The sequence below is a fragment of the Physcomitrium patens genome, chromosome 4 (genome assembly GCF_059467195.1).
Source record: "Physcomitrium patens ecotype Gransden chromosome 4, ASM5946719v1, whole genome shotgun sequence".
Lineage (NCBI taxonomy): Eukaryota > Viridiplantae > Streptophyta > Bryopsida > Funariales > Funariaceae > Physcomitrium > Physcomitrium patens.
Genome location: NC_143413.1, coordinates 13,940,466 through 13,961,086, shown reverse-complemented (window position 1 = coordinate 13,961,086; position 20,621 = coordinate 13,940,466). Strand labels below are relative to the sequence as shown.

The window sequence follows — 20,621 nt, the reverse complement described above, 5'->3', positions numbered from 1 at the left end:
GCCACACAGAAATTAGTGGGCAGCAGACAATCAGTCAAGAATATAATACACTCCACAAGCAAGCATGGCTTAGAAATAATAGTCGGTAGCATTATGAACTGGACGATGAGGGCTGAGTTATGACGTGGGAGGAAATTTAAGGGCAAGCTTCGTGACTTTTGCAGAACAATTACTGATGATAAGTAGAAATGCTGAAGCGAAAAAAATACGAACAAAACGCGGAGGCGTTTCAAAATTGTAAGTATTTAGTGGAGTTTTTTATTTTCCATGCCAACGTTGAACTTATGAGTGTGTATAAGCTCGAGTTCTGTCTTGTAACTCTAGTGATTGCGATTAAGTGGTCATTAGTTTGAGCTTTTTGAGTGCGATCCGTCTCCATCGAGCACCTGGAGTTGCTGGAAGGACCATTTCAATTCCAGCAACTTCTACTGGTGGAGAACATGAAGTCGTTTCTGCTAATCGGAGTGATATATGGCTTGTGTGCCTTGAGTGCATCCGCTTGGGAGTGTTCATTCAATGGGCGGCGCAAAGTGCTCCAAGTTGGGGCTCCAGATGCAGCCCCACCACAGCAACTAGAAGCTCCTTCACCTTCAGCGCCATCTTCACCACCACTACCCCCGCAATCGACTGTGGCTACACGCCCAACGGGTGCAGATGTGCACGGCGAACCCCCACTAGATTACGATTTCTATACCAAGTCGTGCCCGTCATTTCAGCAAATTGTGAAGACCCAGGTCGCTAGAGCCATTCTAGCAGACTCCCTCACTCCCGCAAAGTTACTTCGTTTGTTCTTTCATGACTGCTTCGTGATGGGTTGCGATGCGTCTCTGCTGCTCAATTCTACCGTGGTGAACCTCGCGGAGCGAGATCACGCTAACAACTTCACTGTCGACAAATACTCTGTCATAGACTCAATAAAGGCCGAGCTCGAGAAAGCCTGCCAGGCCATAGTGTCATGTGCTGACACCCTCGGCGCCGCTGCTGCGGAGGCTGTGGAACAAGTAAGGGTTCACGATTGTCCTATCTTGCTTCTAGAATTATATCCACGCAGGATTAGGTCTTGAACGATTATGGATTAGCTCACGGTGCTCTGCTCTGTTGCTAGGCGGGAGGACCACACGTCGACCTAGCATATGGCCGACGGGATGGACTCGAATCTTTCGCACCGGCCGCAAAGACGAATTTGCCAGCCGGCACGCTTCAAGTCGCAGGGCTGCTAGAGAATTTCCAGAACGTAGGACTGAATCTCACCGATGTGGTGGTGCTCTCTGGCGGTCACACAATCGGTCAAGCACGGTGCTCCTCATTTGCCGATCGGTTCACACCAGGAGTGAAAAACCCTTTCCCCGACGTCTCATTCGGAGAGAACCTGTACACTTACTGCGTCGAAGGCAATACAATAGGCCTCGACCGCAGAATGTCGCTCGACACCAACAGCACCACAGTCTTCGACAATGGCTATTTTCGGAGCTTAGTCGCAGGTCGCGGCATCTTGACATCGGACAACATTCTGTTCACTGACCCTCGCACCAAGCCGCTAGTCACTCAATTCGCGGAGAACCAGGATGCATTCTTCACCGCATTCAAGGAATCCATGGCGAAGATGGGTCGCATCGTAGTCCTCACAGGCACTCAAGGACAGATCCGCAAGCAGTGCTGGGTGCGCAATCCCATCGATGCCAACCTAAGGCCTGAGGCGAACATGGACTTCGCTCCCCAGAGCACCAAGTTCTGCAGGCAGAAGCCTTGCAATCCCACATGCTCCGACCCTGCTTCATAGATTCAGTATAGCTTCTTTTTTATCACAGGGGGACAGTCCTTGTGGTGGTTGAATCCGAGCTGTTGTTGTGGAGGTGATCACGTCAAGTCCCATTCAGTGAGGTTGCAAGATGAGAATGGTTGGATTCGACCGCAGGTAAGGCTGTTTCTATGCATTTGTTAAGACATTGGTCGGTTGTGAGCAATTCACTCTTTTTCTTTTTTTTTTTTTTTTTTTTTTTTTTTGTGTCTCTATGTCCAACCAGTTCATTTGTGGTTATTCCGATCCGAATCATGTTGAAGGGATTGAGTTGAACTAGGCTTGTTACATGTCAGTGGATGAGGCGAAGGTGTGGCAATCGGCGATTGGCCAGTATCTGCAACGCAATGCATTGAACAGGTGAAGGTTCGACGTTTGGCCGATGTAGAGTTTCAAACCATGTGCAAGCTTTAGAAATCTAGAAAGGGCTCATCTTACGATCTTTAGAAAGTGGCAAAAGTGGCTGGAGAGGGGTGAACAGACTATGAAGTGGAAATGAATTTTCACGCCAACTCACGCTATGAGACTCAAACAGAAACTTAACATTGTGACGCATTTTTTTGGTTCATCAGATGAACGCGATGTTTCCAAAACGCCCAGTACTTCTTATCCTCTGCAAATTGGTGCTGGAGCTCTGGCTCAAAGCAAATTTGTGCTTCAGAAACAACAATATGGAAACAGAAATTCGAACATTAACCAAACAATGAACAAATCGATTTTTTGGGGGAGGGAGTCGATTGCAGAGAGCTCCTCACATCCAACGGCGAGAGTTTAAATTGAGTTATTCTGGAGTGCATCAAAATAGCTATAGATATTGTTTGAAATAAATTGATTATAATTTCTTATGGGAATCGAAGATTCATCGTTCTAAATATTTAACCAAAAACAATGTATATGTTTTGATGATATAGTTAAGAAAAATGTTATTGAGGTATTCTATTATATAAGTTTTTGTATATGAGATTTTGCTTCTGTGATAAAATTCATAATTATTTGCCATGAAATGTTTTTTGAAATTTCAAAATTATTGATTAATGAGGTAAAGTTCATAATACAAGGTAGAAAATAAATAAATTACTTTTTTTTCTTTTTTTTTTCTTTTTTTCTTTTTGTCAATTCTTACAGATACAAACTTATTGTCAATTATAAAACTCAATGAATTAGTAGTACAAGCAGAGACAACTGTAAAACAAACCTTTCAAGACATCTAATGTATATATATATATATATATATATATAATCTTTTAAATATGGATAGTGTGTCAATAGATGCTATATTTATGAAAAAATCACAATTAATTTCTATTATTAGCCATCTATTATACAAATAAATTATTTACAAATAATAAAAAAAATCTTGTTGTAAATATTTTAATGAATTAGGATAGTGCTTTCAATATACTTAGTACCAACTAATACTTGTAAAAACTATAAAGATGACAAAGTGATCTTTGTGTATTATAATAAATTATTTAGTTGAATTATTAAGATAATATAAATTAATTTTATAATAAATAATTAAATTATAATGAATAATTATATTGTACAATTAAATGATTTAAATTAATAAATTTTAAGATTCTTTAAATTTTTCTAAAATTTAAGTGATGTAGATTGTATTTATTTAAATTAAAAATTGTTGATAGGTTTAGGGTTTAGGATTTAGGATTTAAGATATCATTAGCTCATCTATGCAAAAACCACTAAGAAATAATTCTAAATAAGATAAAGTTATTGTATTTATTGAAGAACATAGACTTAATGATTTTGACACAAAACCTATAATTTATGATTTCTAACAAAGTTTAAAGTATAACCAAACTTACGTAAATAAAAAAATTTGGACTTACTTAGAAACATGGTGTTAAGCCTTGATATTAGAAGGCTTAATCTCTTTTTACCTTATTTGACACCCTTTAGTAGAGTATGATGGTGTAGAATAATTTGGTTGAAAGAAGTAGCTACACATTGTAAGGTGATGGTGGAGGAGATAGATTTTGGTTGGAAAATCCATCATCACAAATATAAAATTGTAAAAAACTATATTAGAAGATTTATGATAATGTCTATGAAAACAAATGACTATAATTGTTTTAGACTAAATGAAGAATAAAGAAGTTTAAGTAATTGAGTATGTAGAGTCTTTGCTTAAGATCAAGTATAATAAGATAAAATAAATCCTTTGATAGTTTTTTATATTTAAAATGATTAAAAAAATCTTCAATTAATTGTAAAGTTATATTGTATTCAAAATGTCTTGTTTTTAGGAAGTCATATTGTGCATGAAGAACATGTGATTGTACTTGTAATTTTCATATGTATAACAAATATTTATTATAGTTTTTGTTTGATTTTTTTAAAGACAAATTTACTATGATCATTATAAATTTTATTTTAATAAAATAAAATAATTTTTTTATATACTTAAATAAGAATAAAAAAATTATCATCAAAAGATGTAGAGTTAATTTAAATTATTATTTTTATAGCTTCAAAATGTAATTACTTTAGTTCCAAAAAAAGAGTTTGTTATTAATCATATGTAATATTTTATTTAAAATGTTTAAAATATATGTTATCAATTTTGTATATGATTATTTAGGCATTAGTTTTTATAAAACAAAGCAAAAATGTTATTCATATTAATTGATAGTGTTTTAATATAATAAGCAAAAATATTTTTTAAACATCAAAAAAATATGATTATCTAAAACTTTATTACAAAAGTGTTAAAAAGAAACTAGAGAATTTGTAAGTCTTAGAATCACAATAAAGTAAGAAAAAACATTCATATGAAAATTACAATGCAATATTTATTTTTCTTATTATTATGTATCAAATTATAAACTCCTTGTAAATCTATTATGGTGAAAAAATTAGCTTTATTTAGTTTCAATATCAAGGACAAAGAACAATAATTCTTCATGGTTGATTGGTTGAGTTTATAGTTATTATATATAATTGATATTTGTTATAGATTCAAAACGACTTAAAGAAACTATGCATTAAAAAAATATTATTTACTAAGGCATACACATATATGCATATATAAATACAAAATATGTAATTAAAATATTATGTTTTATTCTATATAATCTTACTGTGTCAAATTAAATAAACTAAATAAACTAAATTTGAAGTTTTTAATTTAGTTAATAAAAGCCATATAAAAGCCCTATTGATATTCTAAAACATCACATATTAAATACAATCTAATTTATTTTCATTTATTTTCCGATTATTATGAATATTTTGTGGTAGACCATTGTTATTACTTTCGAATTAAATTATTGAAATGATTCTACAATTTGAAAAAATATAATTTTCGTTTTAAAGTGGACAATTTAGATGAAACAAACATATCATGTTTAAATTATGTTGTTTTAAACTAATTAATATCAAATAATTCTCATTATTTAAAAAAAGAAAAAACCAAAATAAGCTTATGATTTTAATCTCGGATTCCTCTCAATGTTACTTTCCTGAAATTGATAAATACAAGTTAGGTTCATAAATTAAAGAATTCAGTTATGTGAAAAAACAAACAAACAAACAAACAAACAAATAAATAAATAAATAAAATGGATGGAATGGAAGAAAGAAGGAAAAAATAGAATTTTTTTTTATGCCAAATTAAAAGTTAACATAAAATGATCATTGCATGTACAATATTTTGACTGTAGGTGTATTGAAATAAGATACTAAATGTAGGTACTTTCGCTTTGAAAAGGACATCATAAATGACAACATTAAAATTGTGTGGTTTTTTATGGAACAATGGTTCTCACAGTTGCAACTCAAGAGTCATGTAGAATAAGAGGACGTAATAAAAAATAAAAATAAAAATAAAATTACATAATTGCCAATAACTCATTAAACACAAGTGGAGACAACAGAACACGATGCATCATTTTTTCAAACTCATCACAAGTTGGATAACACAGCCACAAAGAACAAAGTAAAATAATACTTCAACACATACATTCTCTCAAAAGTTTTGTGAAACATCTCTGTAACGAAGATACTCAGCTTTTGTTATTACTAAAATTACAAGTTAAACTCATATGATAAGACACCCAGATCTATGATAAACACAAGGAATTTACTACCATTTGCTGCAGAGGGTGTGGTGGCGACCACATCAGGTTGCAGAACTGCGCTTGATTCTACTCAGCAAACCTCTAAAAGTTTCGATAATCCTGAGACAGAAAAGTGGGAGAAGATTTCATATAATAGAGTGTCTACACGACATGTAGTGAACAGATTCAGAGACAAAGATCGAAGAACTAGAAACCAGCAAATGCTGCAACAGCAGGAACTGAAACTGGGCGACGCACAAATCAGTGGACATATGCCGAAACTGTGATAAGGTTCCCACCTGTTTGTATGGTGTTTATTTTTGGTTTTTGTTGCACAATCGCCCGCAAAGGCTATCATCCAGGTGATCGGAGTAAGTTGTGTGCGCGAAGAGCTGAGTCTGGAGCCACGCAACTGGAGTCCCACTCATGTCCGTGAGGATGATGATGTGGGTTTCTTCACAGGTCCGAGGTTGAGTGAGGCGCGTCGAGACTGTGCACAGTGCGAGGTTTCGGGGTGCGCATCAGGCTGAATGCTTGGGTGCCGTCGGTGACCACCCCTGGTTAGCTAATGCGGCGGTTGTTTGATCGACTATTCCTGCACTGGAGACACGAAGCTCACCATCCTGCATTGCGCTGAGGTGCGGGAGACTATGGCTCTTCTGGCACGAGGTGTTTGGGATGCGGCCGGATTGGTGGGTCGGGTCAGGGGCGTGAGAGAATGGTCCCGAAGGGTGCACTCCGTCTAGATGTGGGGGCACTAGAGAAGCGTAGGAAGCTAAATCTGTGAGCTCTGCGTGTGCGGCTTGCAAGTCCGGAGCTAGTGAAGTCATGTGGCTGACTAGCGTCTCTTTGGCCTTCTCCAAGATGGTTTGCAAGTATTTCCCGTGTGCTTCGATCCGCAGTTGAAGTGTTTTTTGAACCTGCCACGATGCAGCTCACTAGCATCAGAATGAGATTTTTCCTGTTGATAACTATCAAATGAAATTTCGATGGTTAGATTCTGAAATTCCGCCGTCCTTGTGACTGCTGGTGCTCCATGGACATTACCTCAAGTTGTTCCTGGAGTCGACGTTGAGCTTCCACTTGCAAACGTAAAGCTTCATTGATCTTTGCGTTGCTGCAATCAAAAGCACAGGGCTTCTGTTAACGTGGGACTTGTATTCAGTACTTAAGGTTAGCACGTAACAAACTTCCCGAATTAGATTTATGGCGAGGAAACATCGTGACATACTTTTGAGGATCCTGCGACGTTGGAGTAGGGGGAGGCCCATCAGATGCACCGGTGCTTGTTCCCTGCATGCCTGAAGACCCATACACAACGTCAGAGATACCAAGCATGGCCACAATCATCCGAGGAGACAACGAACACAGGAAAGTGGCTTGCAAGCCCCGCTCTTACGGAGTTCCACAGAAGACCATGAATTCGATGTACCATGACTTGCGTCCTTGTAAGGTAATTCATGTCCACTAGCCTCCCTTTGACTTTGCTGCTTCCCCAATCGGTATTTCTGCAAGAACCATCCCAAAGATACGTCTAGAATTAAATGCTGCGACTGTGAGTAACGAGATAGTCAGAATCATCCCATAATTTACTTAAAAATGCGATCCATGCGTAAATAGCTCCAATACAAACTTAACATCGTTTACTAAATCTGTCCCCCCGCTTCGCCAGCCAAGCCACGTCGACAGCAGATAAATACAATACTGATGAGTTTGCTATTACCTGGAGATGGCTCTTCAAATGGTAGAGCGTAAGACCCTTCACTCCCATAACCCTCATCACAGACTTCGGTGTAGCCTCTGTCAGTTGATTTCACCACAGACAAACGAGAGAGTTGGACTTCGTCACTACGAATCGTTTAGATCACCTACACTCCGATCATCTCTCAGCAGAAGCCCATCCAGCATGATAAAACTTCAACCCCGGCTATGGGAGTAACCCATGAGCAGAATGGACGTCGCTAACACAAAAAAATTTAAAAATTTAAAATAAAAAAAGTAAGGTTATAACTTTGAGTGCAAGTACATTAAACCCTCCTTAGAAAACGTGTATGGTAAAATTTCTCATTTTAATGACAAGATTCAAACTAAATCTTCCGCCTGAATTTTGTACAACATCCACGACGTCGTTTTATGCTGATTTAACGTGTTCATTACATGAAGAGGAATGCACCCTATGCAGCTTGTGTATGTTCCCCATCTGACAGTATCCATGGCACGTAAATGAGCGTGTGTTACAGGAAATAATGAACGTTGCTATCGGAGGCCTGAGTGTCGGATTCTTGTAGAGTACAGTCACATCTTAAACACAGCATTGGATGTAGACGAATTGAACAGAGAGATTGGACAGGTGCAAATCACAGGATTGTGATTAAAGCAGAATACTTAAATTCATTTCCTAGCAAGTATATTATCGACATTCTCATCAGAGATCAACAGAGAGCGCAGAGTACTGGCATGGAGTGTAATGGATGAGATGAACTCACTATCAGCACCACCCAGCTGCGTCACAGCGTCCACGAAGCGCTCGTGCAGCTCCGAGGTCCATCGCAGCCGAGGTTTGGGATCCACGGGGCTCACTTCCCCGGCGGACATGAGAACGACGCCATAGGGAGACGACGACCTGTGGTCTTGGTTATGAGGGCTGGTCATTAGGTGTTGCTGTCCTTGCGGTGGCACCACTGTCAGGCTCGAATACTTCTTCATCTGGTACATCGTCGCTGAGTTCCCTTCGTTAATGGCTACCAATGAGAGAATTTGAAGGATATTCTGAGACAGGACTGGACCTTATACTTGTAATGTGTTCCTTTTTGAACTCAAGCTTAAGAGATCACTTCACCAAAGTGTAGGAACACATAGTTTTTGACGAACTTGAAAACAGGTTGACGTTGCGGAGGTGTTGTAATGTCCTGTCTAGGACTAGACTTGCAACACTCGAGGATTAAGAATGGCTCTAGGAATCTCTGGAATAAGGACGCAAACAGCAGAGTGATATGAACACCATTACAGCGTCTGTAATGTACCATATGCCGCCACACAGGACCCACAGTGAAGCAAAATGGCTTGAGTGCTACCCCTCTTTCTCACAACCAGCCTCACAGAAATTGGCTTGCAATTGTCAGAGGTTTATCTCACGGTCTTGATAGGAAATCATGCAAACACTGTGAGAAACGAATACCAATCTTAGGAAATTATTGAGGAAGAGATCAGATGTTCATATTGGCTATGCAGAAGAGAGTTATGATTTCTGATGGTGCATGAAACCACGTTTCCTGCTTTCCCAGCACTTTCTGCACAGTTTACAACCAAAAGTGTCCGACTCAGAATAGTAGAATCAATCCGACATGAGCACCAATGTTGGGGCTCCAGGTATGCGCTGACGTTTCTACTTGTCCTAATTCGCACAAAAGCACACGCAGCTCACTGCCCACGAAGTCTAAACTCTAGGAGAAATTTTGAGCTGGCAAGGAACCCTAACGCGTGCCAGCTTTAAAAATACAGTTCCATGACTTCTTTTTGGGATACAAGAGAAATGTTTCTTGTATGAGAGTTTATATTGGTTTCTGACAAATTCCTTTCACGTTCAAATCGCTTTGCGGTGGAGGCATGGCACAACCTGTTACTGACTACGAAACACACTTGCTCACTGGCTCACTCTCTCAAGCAAGTAATCAACTTCCTCACCCGACGCTCCAAATCGAGAACAGATTACTAGAAGTTCTTCACAAAATTACGTCAACGCTGGCAACATTTCAGGTTGCCTTCCTCAAGGCACTTACAGTAGCCAGGTTTTGGGTGTTCTTATTGGACTACCGGCAGTTTTACGTGGGCTTGGGTTTTGATCGACTCCTCTAATCACAGCTGAGCACAGCAACCGAAGCTTACAACGTCCGTAAGACTGTGCGGTGCCACTAAGAACATGAGGTTGCAGCACCGGCTTGCCACAAAGGTGTAAGAGAAGAAATTTGAAAGGGTCGCGGACTCCCACAAACTACGACAACAAAACCAAACAAGCGTGCTGACCATCAAGGTTGCACTCTAGACCAACCAATTTTTTTTAAAGAGTAAAAACTTAGAACCTCAGCACATATCATAGCTTGACCTAGTTACCTTTGGCAAGTAGCACGAAACTTGCTAGCCGAAGCCGATAAAGATCGAACACCGAGTCGGTTGCAACTTGTGTGGAAAGTATTTCAAAACTGAAGGAAATGCGATCAAGCGGAGGCTAGAGAAGCCAACAGCGCCCCTCTCGCGTAGAGAATTTTAGCAGAAATATTTCCGATGCACTTAACACTATCCACCAACGCCACAGGTCGCGAAGAAACATCAAGCTTAGCTAAAAGTTTTCAAAACCTGCGAACCGCCAAGTGCTGCACTGCGATCGAGCACAGAAAAACCCCGCAAAGATGGTCCACGGCCCTTGAAAATCACTTCACCGATCCTGCACCTTGCGGAGAAAGAGTCTCACCACCGCCAGATTTGAGGCATGACCCAGTTGTCGGCGACGCCCAAGCCGCGAACCGGCAGCTACAAACACCCGAAATCGACTCGATCGACACTGCTAGTGAACGCGACGAAACGCAGTGGCAGCGATACATTTGGCAGAGGGGCAGCGGTTTGGTACGGAGTGACAGTGGAAGAAGACGGAGAGCATTTGGCGAGCAGGGGAATCTGGGGGGATGGATGGCCAGGTCCTGGAGCCGGAATATGCCTACAACACGCCTTGTGTGGCGCGGTGTCGTTTCTGCCACGCTTGCTCTGGAATGTACACCCTTGTGAAGCAGATTCAATGCTAACCTCCGAAACAAAGCGGACCACATTCCGCACTCGCACATCCTCTGGTTCGGGGCTCCCAGGTGTCCCTCTGACGCGTGGATCTAGCCCTCGCGCGCCCAGGATTTGGGATTTGGGACATCAATGTCGCAACACGAGCCTGGATGTTCGTGCTCAACGCAAGCCCCGCAAACCAGAACCTCAGAGTCCCTTCCCCCCATCCTGCCACGGAACCTCGCAGTCAATGCTGTGGACTGTAGCAGATTCCCATCAACTCATCACAGGGCCATCGGATCCCTTAGACGGACCCGATCGACGCGCTGGGGAATCTTCTTGTTGAGCTTGCGTCATGAATCAAGTCCTCAACTGCGGTACCTCCAGAGGGCAATTAAACACCGCAGTAAATGGGCGCGAGCGGCCTCTACCAAAAAAGTCATGCCCTTTCATACGCTAGAGTTAAAACGACGTATCGCCAATCCCTGGCAGCATCCGTAAGCTCCTCAGAAATGGCAGAACCCCATTTGCCCCGGATCTCCCAACGCCTTCAAGATGCACGATCAGGGTCAGTCCGCTCCTGCAATCCCCTTGCAGATCTTCCCCAGCTCCGCATTCCTCCGCGATCTCTTCCTCCTCCTCCTCCTGCTGCTCGCCTGCATCGCCTGCCATCTCTGATCCATCCCAACTCTGCATCGAGGCCAACTCGTGCCATTCCCGCAAGCTTTCAGTCCTCAGAGAGCGTGCGAGGAAGGTGACCCTGACACCCCTCCCCTTTTGGCAAGTGAGTGTGAATAGGTCTTTAGCGGAACCTGCTCGTTTAGGTCCCTGCAGTCTCTTTTCCTTTTCACACTGTGAGCTGGAGGTTCGCTTCTCGTCTCATTGTGTGTCCGTGTGAATAGGTCATTTGTGGAACCTGTATTTTTTAAAGTCCAGTAGCGTCTTTTCTTTTCACACCGTGAATCGATGGTTTTTCTGCTTTGATGATGGAAAAATGATTCTTTTGGTGCATGTGTTTGATGAATAATCACCAAAGAAATGGGCCCCAAAAAACTGAAACTTTTCTTAATTGATTTCTTTAATGAGATTTTGAATTTTATTTAGTATTCATTTATTTATTTATTATATTCTATATTTTATTCTTGATATGGTTTTTTTATTTGTTTAGATGTCAAAATTTTAATTCAAAATAAATTGTGACAATCTTAAACTATCTAAAGGATAACACAATGTTTTTAATAAGTTAGCAATTCAAATCCCAATTGTAAAATGTCCAACTCTATGTAAAAAGAAATCCTAGCTCATAGATAATAACTCTCTAATGAATTTAACAAATATACATAGTATTAAAAAAATATGTGTATGAATATATACATATATATATATATATATATATATATACATACATATGTTGACATCAATATGTTTTAGTAGATTTGTCATGTTTTGTCACATTACATAATATTATGACTATAATATAAATTATTAAAATATAATTTTTAAAAATATTTTAAATTAAAACATGTCATTAAACTAAATCTTATGTAAAAAGGTTAATTTTTAAAAGAATAATCTGTTTATAGTCTACTGAAAAAATTAATTATATTTTTCATTTTTTTACAAATTTTATATTGACCTTGTATATATATGTATATATATATATATATATATATATATGTATATATATATATATATATATATATATGTATATATATATATATATATATATATATGTATATATATATATATATATATATATATATTCAAAGAAATTAATCACTGTCTTTTAATGTTTACTTTCTAATGTAAAGCTATTATAGAATCTTCAAATTTAATTATAATTTGAGTTGAATGATCATAATTATTATTATTGTACACCTCTTTCTTATTATCATAATTAATAATTATTGTACAATAATTATTATTATTGTACTTTAACATTAATTCACAAGATAGATTTGCAAAATTAACAATCAAGACTTAAAGAGGATTGAATAATATGAAGTGCAAAGATAAATAGTTTGCATTTACAAAATTAAAAAGTGCCAAAATTAACCTCGTATACAAGTTTAAACTAAAATTTATGCATTTCCAATAGAATTAAGAATAATTATAATAATAATAATAATACATTACTTGTCTATGAACATATTATGTTTAATAAATAAATAAATAAATAAGTGGTTATGAATATATTTAAAAGTCCATAGAGAAATGATAAATGGTTTTTAAATAGTTATAAAATAATTCAAATAATAAAATAATATATTTAATACAAAGAGATTAGTAGTGTTTTTATAATGACTTTTAAAGACTTTGTGGTATTTTGTGAAATAGCTCAAATGTTTTATACTGCTAAATTATCAATCAGAAGTTAAAAAATAAGAAATAAAAATTAGAAATAGAATGATAAAGTAATTATATTCTATTACTATATTATTGCTTATATAAGTATTAAAGTTGAGCTTATTTTTTCAGGTATTATTCAAATAAAGAACTGTATTATTCATATAATATTATAGAAATACAGTACTAACATGCCCTATTTATTCATAAGTAAATTTGTTTAATTTATCCTAAATTTATGTTGAAATATTTATAGAATAAAGTAACATGTATCAATTTTTTTATTTAAAATAAAAAGTTAAAAGAAAACCGATTTATCCATAAAAAAGTTTTAAATCCCATCCACATGTATTTTAGAAAAGAAATAAGAGAAAATTGCACACCTAATAAATTCTTAAAAGTTAATTAGAATGATAAATGCATTATCAATAGAGGTATGAGATTTAAATTTTAGGAGAGTTTTACCTTATATGACAATAATGTAGAAAATTTAACTTTTCAAGTAATGTCTTTTTGCAACTCTAAAGTTACAACATCTTCAAGTATTTCAAAATAACTATAAATTGATTTGGAGATAACATAAATGCCCAAAAGTATTAACAAAAGTTTGATTTTGTTTTTGTTTTGTTTGTTTGTTTGTTTGTTTTTTAAGAGTAAAAGATTTAATGATTTATTATTATGACACACATGAGAAAAATAAAGACAATCACTACTTTCATCAAAAATATAATTTAAGAATGCACTAAAAATATATATATATATATATATATACACACTACAAGTCCATATTGAATTAGAAGATAGATAATGATACATTGTGGTAAAAATTTGAAGTATTTTTTAAATCTAAAATAAATAAATATATTAGAAATTAGGTTTTAATTAAAATTATATAGTTTAGAATCTACTTGGAGCCACATAAATTATTAAAAAGTAAAATATATTTAATTTGGTGACAAATTAAAAAAAGACAAGCTTCACAAATGTATTAGTTAGCATAATTAAAAATTGATAATATTAAATATGCATTAGATCAATATCAAAAAATAAAAAATAAAATAAAATATCACTTAAAAGATATAGATCTTGTAAGTATTGAGATTTTCTTTAAAATTAGAAGAGATAGCAAGAGGCCACAACTTTTAAATCTTTTGATTCGTTGAATTCAAGAAGCCTTAATGAGTTGGTTTTGTAGTTAGAAAAATCTACCAAAAGGATATAAAAAGTAAAAATAATGTAGAATGTATATATATATATTTTTCCCCTACATGGCATGCATAATGTTATGTCTTGGAATTTATACTAAATGATAAAGTTACTAAAATATAGCAAAAATAAAAAAAATTATTTTTTTTAAGGAAATAAAAAATATGTAAAAGAATTAAGAAAAATCTAATTTTCAAAAAAATGAGAATCTTAAGAAGGATAAGAGTTTTTATTTTTAAAAATAACAATGGTTCCAAAGACATCCATATTATTTAATAGAGGTAAATTCAAATAGTATTAGAAACATTAAATTTTTATGTGAGTTTGTTTTGTTTTGGCAATAGAATTTGATTCTTGTACACACAAGTTGTAAAGAATATGGGAGGTCTTAATTTTATCTTTACAGTGTTATAAAAATAGCAAGGTCATTTGACATAAAATATGGCTTGGAAGTAAAGTTTTGATATAAAAATTCTTCAACAAAAAAATTCTAAATAAAAACAACATAATATCATGAATTACAAAATCAAAACTTGAAAAATAATGTGACTTAATGCATGCAACTCATGAACTTTTTGTTTATAAAAAATAGATTAAATTCCAAATCATTATAAACTAGATATTAATTTTGCACAATGTAGTTTTTTTTTCAATCATAAAAACAAAACTTGGAGTTGTGACTAGGACAACTAAATGACACATTTAAATGTAAGATATACTTTACATTAGTTGAGAGTATTTTTATAAATAAAAAGTAAAAATAAACTATCATATTTTAAAATAGGTAGATATAGACAGAACTAATTACAAAACATGAATTCCGATGTGATTAAATAAACAATCCAAGAAATATTGCAGCCTTCAAGATTAAAAACAATACTTAAAATCATGTATTGAGTAAATTACTTCAGATACCATCATATTTATCTAGCTATTTTAGTTCTTTAGTCTACCGTTTAAACAGAACACTCAAACACGTTAAATGATACATGTAGTAGTTTGCAAAAATCATGATATTGAGTTTCAAAGGAATAAAAAAAAAGGAATAATAATAAAACCTCGCAAACGTAATCAAATGAAAAATCCCAATCTATGTGAATCTCGGGTAAAGCTTTTCAGTGAACATGCGAAAAGTGATTAAAATACCTTGAAAATTTTGAGAATGGATTGAGATCTCAGTAGCTAACGTAGTCTCAAGTAAAAAAACAAGCAAGTAAACAAATGACTGAGAGCGTTTAGATGCTAAATTCAAATTTCACACCATATTCACGAATTTCTTGATACTTAAGAAACCAAGACAACTGGTGTTACTGAAGCCAGGCTCCAAGAGCACCTGCTCTAGGACAATCACTACCAACAACCCAAGTTCAAAAGCTGTTTTGAGGATTGCTGATAATTCACCATCAATAACCTCAACTTCCAACCAAACCCTTAAAAAGTATGTTTCTTTTGACGATAAAAACTCGGCCACTTGAAACCGTCGACATGAAGGAGCAACAAGGCACTCACTTCGCGCCTGAAAAGTAGTTGTTGAAACCAGGCATGATCTGGGGCTCCTGCTGCCGAACGTAGGCTCGAAGACCGTGCATTTTGTAAGCCTCCCCTTCCTTGTAATTTTCTAGGACTCCCGCAGCTCGGTCTTCCTTTGTAATTCTGAAGAAAGACAAAAACTTGAGTTTCTACTTCGAGAGTCCAAATGGAAAGCATAAGTGCATGTCGCTACATACACCTATAATTCACACATTTGCTAACATAATGGCGTACATAACGTAAATTAATCAGTCTCATGGAATGCCTTGTGTTACTTTCGAATCGCATTGAATTAGTTTGCATGTGTTTGAGAATTGTCGATCATGGGCTGAAATCAACCACATAAAATAAAAATACGTCGAACTGCCAAAACCCAAAAAGAAAAAGTACAAAAAAATTAAAATAAAATAAGCACCAGAATGCTACCTGACATCGGGATTGATGGCGAGGTTGCGGGCCATCGCATACCCGCAGATGCCCAAAGCTGCTCCGATAGCAAAAAAGAGTGGGTAGATCTGCAATTCACGTTCAACTAAGTCTTTCGCTCAAAAATGGAAAACAGATGAAAGGCGAGCTCCCACATATATGTCGAGAAGGTAAAAGCGAGATCCTTCTGGAAAAAACCGAGCAGCGAAAAGGCTGCTAGGAGGGAAATCGGGTGCCCAAATTACCACCATAACCCAAAAAATGTAGCCCTCCATCCCTGAAAGACCGAAGACCGCATTGAAGCAATTAAACCTCTCACTCTCGCGCAAAGCGAACATTCCCATGTGCGCTTCGAAGAAAGAAGACCAGATCAATCGTTCTCCTCACAAAGGTTGCGAATTCCATGTCCGACATACACTACTTAAGAAGAAAAACGACCTGAAAGAACCCACTACACATCTACAGTTACATCTCACCCTCAGCACCACAGATCGATGACCCAAAAAAACCAACTAAACATGCGAATACAGCACCGAGAATTCGCCCTTCGTACAAACACCTCGCCTAAGACCAACATACGCCTAACCTACTTCCGAAAAGACAAACCATAACAGCAAAGTGAGCATGGACAGGCGTATGCAGCACGCGATGGCGAGAGCGAGGGTTGGTGGTACACGCTACCTCAGGCTTGATCCATCGCTTCGAGAACGGCACCTTGGCTGCCATGGCGCTCCAATACGCAAAATGCAGTCTCGTCGAGGAACACCCAAAAGCAAGATTCGAAAGCTCCGACGATCAGTGCAACTGCGGCACAAAAATCGCACACAAAGTGCAAAGGGCACGGAAATTTCTCCCTCTCTCTTGCCAAAGTATCGCCCGTCAATGAGTCTCGTCGTGCGTGGAACGACGCAAGCCAGGTCTAGATCAGGACTGCGCTGGACCTGCCGGGTGAACGGGCCAGGTCACCCTCTCCCCGACCCGGTCCACTGGGCAGTTCGACGGAAAATTCAATCGCTCTGATTACGTCATTCTGTGCGTCGGATTTTGGACGTTTCTGAGGACGTCAGTTGACGACGTCCATAATTCGTCCGTGTTCATTCCTTCGCGCATCCATGAATAATGTCGATGAATGATTTTCAGATGTGGTTTGGTCAATGTCGTAGGTCTCCGCGTTCATTTTCTCGATGAAATAATCTGTTCGTCAGGTGGAGGTTCCGTTGGGCCTGTCTCGTGAGCCAGTTTAATAAAACAAACTATAATAACTCTTTTTCTACGTCAGTTATGGCCCATATGGGGCTACTGTGCCCGCCACTATTACATTCATTTTTAGCTTTAGGGCCACTTTTGCATCTATGTAATAATAAAATAATAATAATAATAATAATAAAATATCACTGCTGCTAGTTTTTTTTTGTTGAATTATGTTTTGTAAATATTAAAGTTATATACAAGTTTTAAATATAACTATAGTGATAATTGAATAAATGTGGATGAAAGTCAATGATGAAACATAAAATAGAAAAAATAGTGTATGTGGTGATGTTTAAAGCATGAAAATACAACTTTTAAAAATTATATTACTATGGAAATTTACCCAGAAGAGATTTGTTGCAACACAAATAAAATGTAATAAAAATGGGTAATCTTTCTCCTCTATAAATTCTTATTTCAGAATCAATTGAACTTTTATTCTAATTCTATGCCTCTTGTTTGATTTGATTAACAACAGTATATTTTTAAAAAATATTTATAAATATTTATAAAATTATCCCTCATAAGTATTTCTATCAATAAATGTCAATTTATCACATCAACATATTTTAATTATGTTGGTTTATACTTATACAAAGTATACTTATTATTACTACTTGTATAAAATATTTTATTTAATCTTATCAATTCTTTTTTTCTATCTTGCTTTTTTGCAATTTAAAAACCTACTTCTTGGTATAATCCTTTGATTACATATTTTTTACTATCGCAGTTGTCATTTTCTATAATTGTTTGAATTATTCATTACAAATGAAATCCCTAAGAACTAATTTATAAATAATTCTTTTCAATCAGTTAACTTTTTTTTAATCCAAATCATATAAAACAAGTACAAAAGGCTCAAATCTTGTTTTAATAGTAAAATTTAAAATTCTTGAGTATTTTTACTGTACCAAAATCATTTTTAGAGCATGTTATTGGCTCAAACTATTGCATCATAGTCTAAAAATTTTATTACTAGTCTTTTAAAAATACTAAAATATTATTTCATATAAAATTTAAATAAAATTTTAATTAAGTTTTAAAATTAATTATTTATTATTAATTATTTTTACAACATTAATACTATAAAATTTTAAAATAAAAAATTAAAGTTTATTTTTATAGTTTTATTTTGGAAGAAATGTTATATAAACATCATGTTTATTAAATATTTTAAAAAATAATAAGATAGTATTTTCAAAATATATGTATATATATATTTTTTGAAAACTTAAATATAATTAAGAATCTTTAATTTTTTTTGGAGAGACCAAAATTACTTAAACTTTTGCTAACTTCATTGATAGACACAATACAATCAAAATCAATGAAGCTTCTTATACATTTAATTCTCCACAATTTATAGTCACCTTTTTTATACATTTATAGTAGCAAAAAATATCTTCAAGCAAAAATCTACAAATTTCTTCTATAGAATTTTTTCTTAATCCATTGTATTCTACTTGGTTGGATAAATTTTTGTGAGCCAAAACTACCTCATTTGCGATAATTCAATTGACATAATAACCAAATCAATAATCCATTTAAAGTGAATAGCCTAAAGATATGTTAGATATAAACCATCTTAATGTTGTATATTATAATATGTTTAACAATTCATATAAAATTCTACAAATAAAAACACATTTCAATTCATATTTTTTCACCAATACCATTCTTTGAAGTTTAGCAAAGGTAGTCCAAATCTCCTTATGTTTTGCCCATAAATTATTATGAAATTCTTTTGGTAATTTTTGTTGCTCTTCTTTTATATCTATCACTTCTTATGGAATTCCATTTTTTTTTTTGATCTCTTCCATAAGAATCTTTTTTAAAATAAAATTCCATATGATTTTTTTCTAATTTAATTTTTTTTTTCTATAGAACAATTTTCTTGTTTCATCAAGGTATTTAAATAATAACTAATATCCAATAATTCTCTTTCATAAAGTTCTTCAAAGAACAACTTATCTTCTTTGTTAAGATTTGAAACTAAATAAAATCTTGTTCCAATATCAAGTAATATCTTCAAAAATCTACTTTTTTTAATCATATCTTACTCAAATAGTATGTTTACTATTAAATTAACTTTTCCAACAACATGCTTGAATTTAGATTTAATGACTTGATAGAAGAAATCCATCTTAGCATTGCAATATTTAGTGTTGCACAATTAATAATCATTTGAAGTAATAACAAAGAATCTATTTGAATTACTACCACTATAATAATAAAATAATCATTTTAAACTTTTAAAGCCAAACAACTTCCAATTTATTTTATTTTATTTTATTTTATTTTATTTACTTCAAAATTTGTATATGTCACAAATATACATAATTACTTAAATAAAAAATATTACATAAAAAGTAAATATAGATGGATTTGATAATATCTTATTGAAAAGTATTATAGATGTAGATTTAGCATTATAATTATTTATAGTTGATTGATAGATTAAAAACTTGGCCAACAAATTACCTTCATGCCACATAAGTTGGTGGCTTGAGGTATAAGTTGATTATGTGGCACATATGTAAGAAACTTATTTTGGAAGTTATATATGTGTCTTGTAAGTTGGACATGTATTGGAGGTATTATAGAACATTGCCACATAGCTCTTACTTAAATATTATACATAGAAACATAAGTGAAGCCTTCTTTATTCTTATCAAAGTATCAAGGACATAAATTATAAAGAATCAAAGGATTAGTACACTCTTATATCATTACAAAAGAGTAGATAATCATTCAAAGCTAGTATACTATTAAGAATAGAATTTCTATTATTAAATTTAAGAAGACTAGACATTCTTAGAACCAGACTAAGAAAAAAAATGATAAGAGTGAAGAAAGCTTCATACTTATTATCATATATACTATCTAAGTAAAAGATACTTTGTGATATTTTATAATATCTCCAATACATGTTGAACTTGCAAAATACATGTCTAACTTACAAGACAAGTTTTATACATGTACACCATATAATCAATTTGCATCACAAGCCACCAACATATGCATCATGTGGCTGTTTTATTGGCCAAGTTTCTAACCTATTAATTAACTATAAGTATGTAAAAAATCAAATTTTAATCAATGAAGCTTTTAAAAAACTTTTCTATAAAATATCATCAAATCTTTTTACATTTATCTTCTACCTAAAACTTTTTATATAGATAACTATGTATGTCTATGATAAAATATTTGTAAGT

General features: G+C 34.7%; 3 protein-coding genes across 8 annotated transcripts; 1 reads left to right on the top strand and 2 right to left on the bottom strand.

Annotated features, from left to right (window-relative positions):
* Positions 1-18: 18 nt before the first annotated feature.
* Positions 19-2,756, top strand: LOC112281919 (peroxidase P7). 2 transcript variants are annotated; one of them, XM_090249865.1, is made up of 4 exons: positions 19-1,001; positions 1,106-1,915; positions 2,095-2,158; positions 2,371-2,740. In XM_090249865.1, exons 1-2 carry the CDS (start codon positions 441-443, stop codon positions 1,778-1,780), a joined length of 1,236 nt encoding a protein of 411 aa, XP_090105991.1. In that variant the 5' UTR covers positions 19-440; the 3' UTR covers positions 1,781-1,915; positions 2,095-2,158; positions 2,371-2,740. The 2 variants fall into 2 exon arrangements, with proteins under 2 accessions (XP_090105991.1, XP_024374719.1); XM_024518951.3 differs by having other exon boundaries at positions 2,095-2,756.
* A 3,053-nt stretch (positions 2,757-5,809) lies between these two features.
* LOC112281722 (protein PHR1-LIKE 3) lies at positions 5,810-10,980 on the bottom strand. 4 transcript variants are annotated; one of them, XR_016502664.1, is made up of 8 exons: positions 9,988-10,770; positions 8,364-9,167; positions 7,601-7,677; positions 7,310-7,385; positions 7,109-7,178; positions 6,925-6,994; positions 6,177-6,797; positions 5,810-5,997 (listed from the first exon to the last, which is right to left on the bottom strand). XR_016502664.1 is itself a non-coding variant. In XM_024518558.3 (7 exons), the coding sequence occupies exons 2-7, from the start codon at positions 8,590-8,592 to the stop codon at positions 6,399-6,401; spliced, it is 921 nt and encodes a 306-aa protein (XP_024374326.1). In that variant the 5' UTR covers positions 8,593-9,167; positions 9,988-10,980; the 3' UTR covers positions 5,810-6,398. The 4 variants fall into 4 exon arrangements, 2 of the variants coding, with proteins under 2 accessions (XP_024374326.1, XP_024374325.1); XR_016502663.1 differs by having other exon boundaries at positions 7,277-7,385; positions 9,988-10,489; XM_024518558.3 differs by having other exon boundaries at positions 5,810-6,797; positions 9,988-10,980.
* Positions 10,981-15,430: 4,450 nt separating this feature from the next.
* On the bottom strand, positions 15,431-17,034 carry LOC112280874 (uncharacterized). 2 transcript variants are annotated; one of them, XM_090249864.1, is made up of 4 exons: positions 16,834-17,034; positions 16,398-16,429; positions 16,153-16,241; positions 15,431-15,849 (listed from the first exon to the last, which is right to left on the bottom strand). In XM_090249864.1, the coding sequence occupies exons 2-4, from the start codon at positions 16,425-16,427 to the stop codon at positions 15,702-15,704; spliced, it is 267 nt and encodes an 88-aa protein (XP_090105990.1). In that variant the 5' UTR covers positions 16,428-16,429; positions 16,834-17,034; the 3' UTR covers positions 15,431-15,701. The 2 variants fall into 2 exon arrangements, with proteins under 2 accessions (XP_090105990.1, XP_024372548.1); XM_024516780.3 differs by lacking the exon at positions 16,398-16,429.
* Between the last annotated feature and the right edge of the window lie 3,587 nt (positions 17,035-20,621).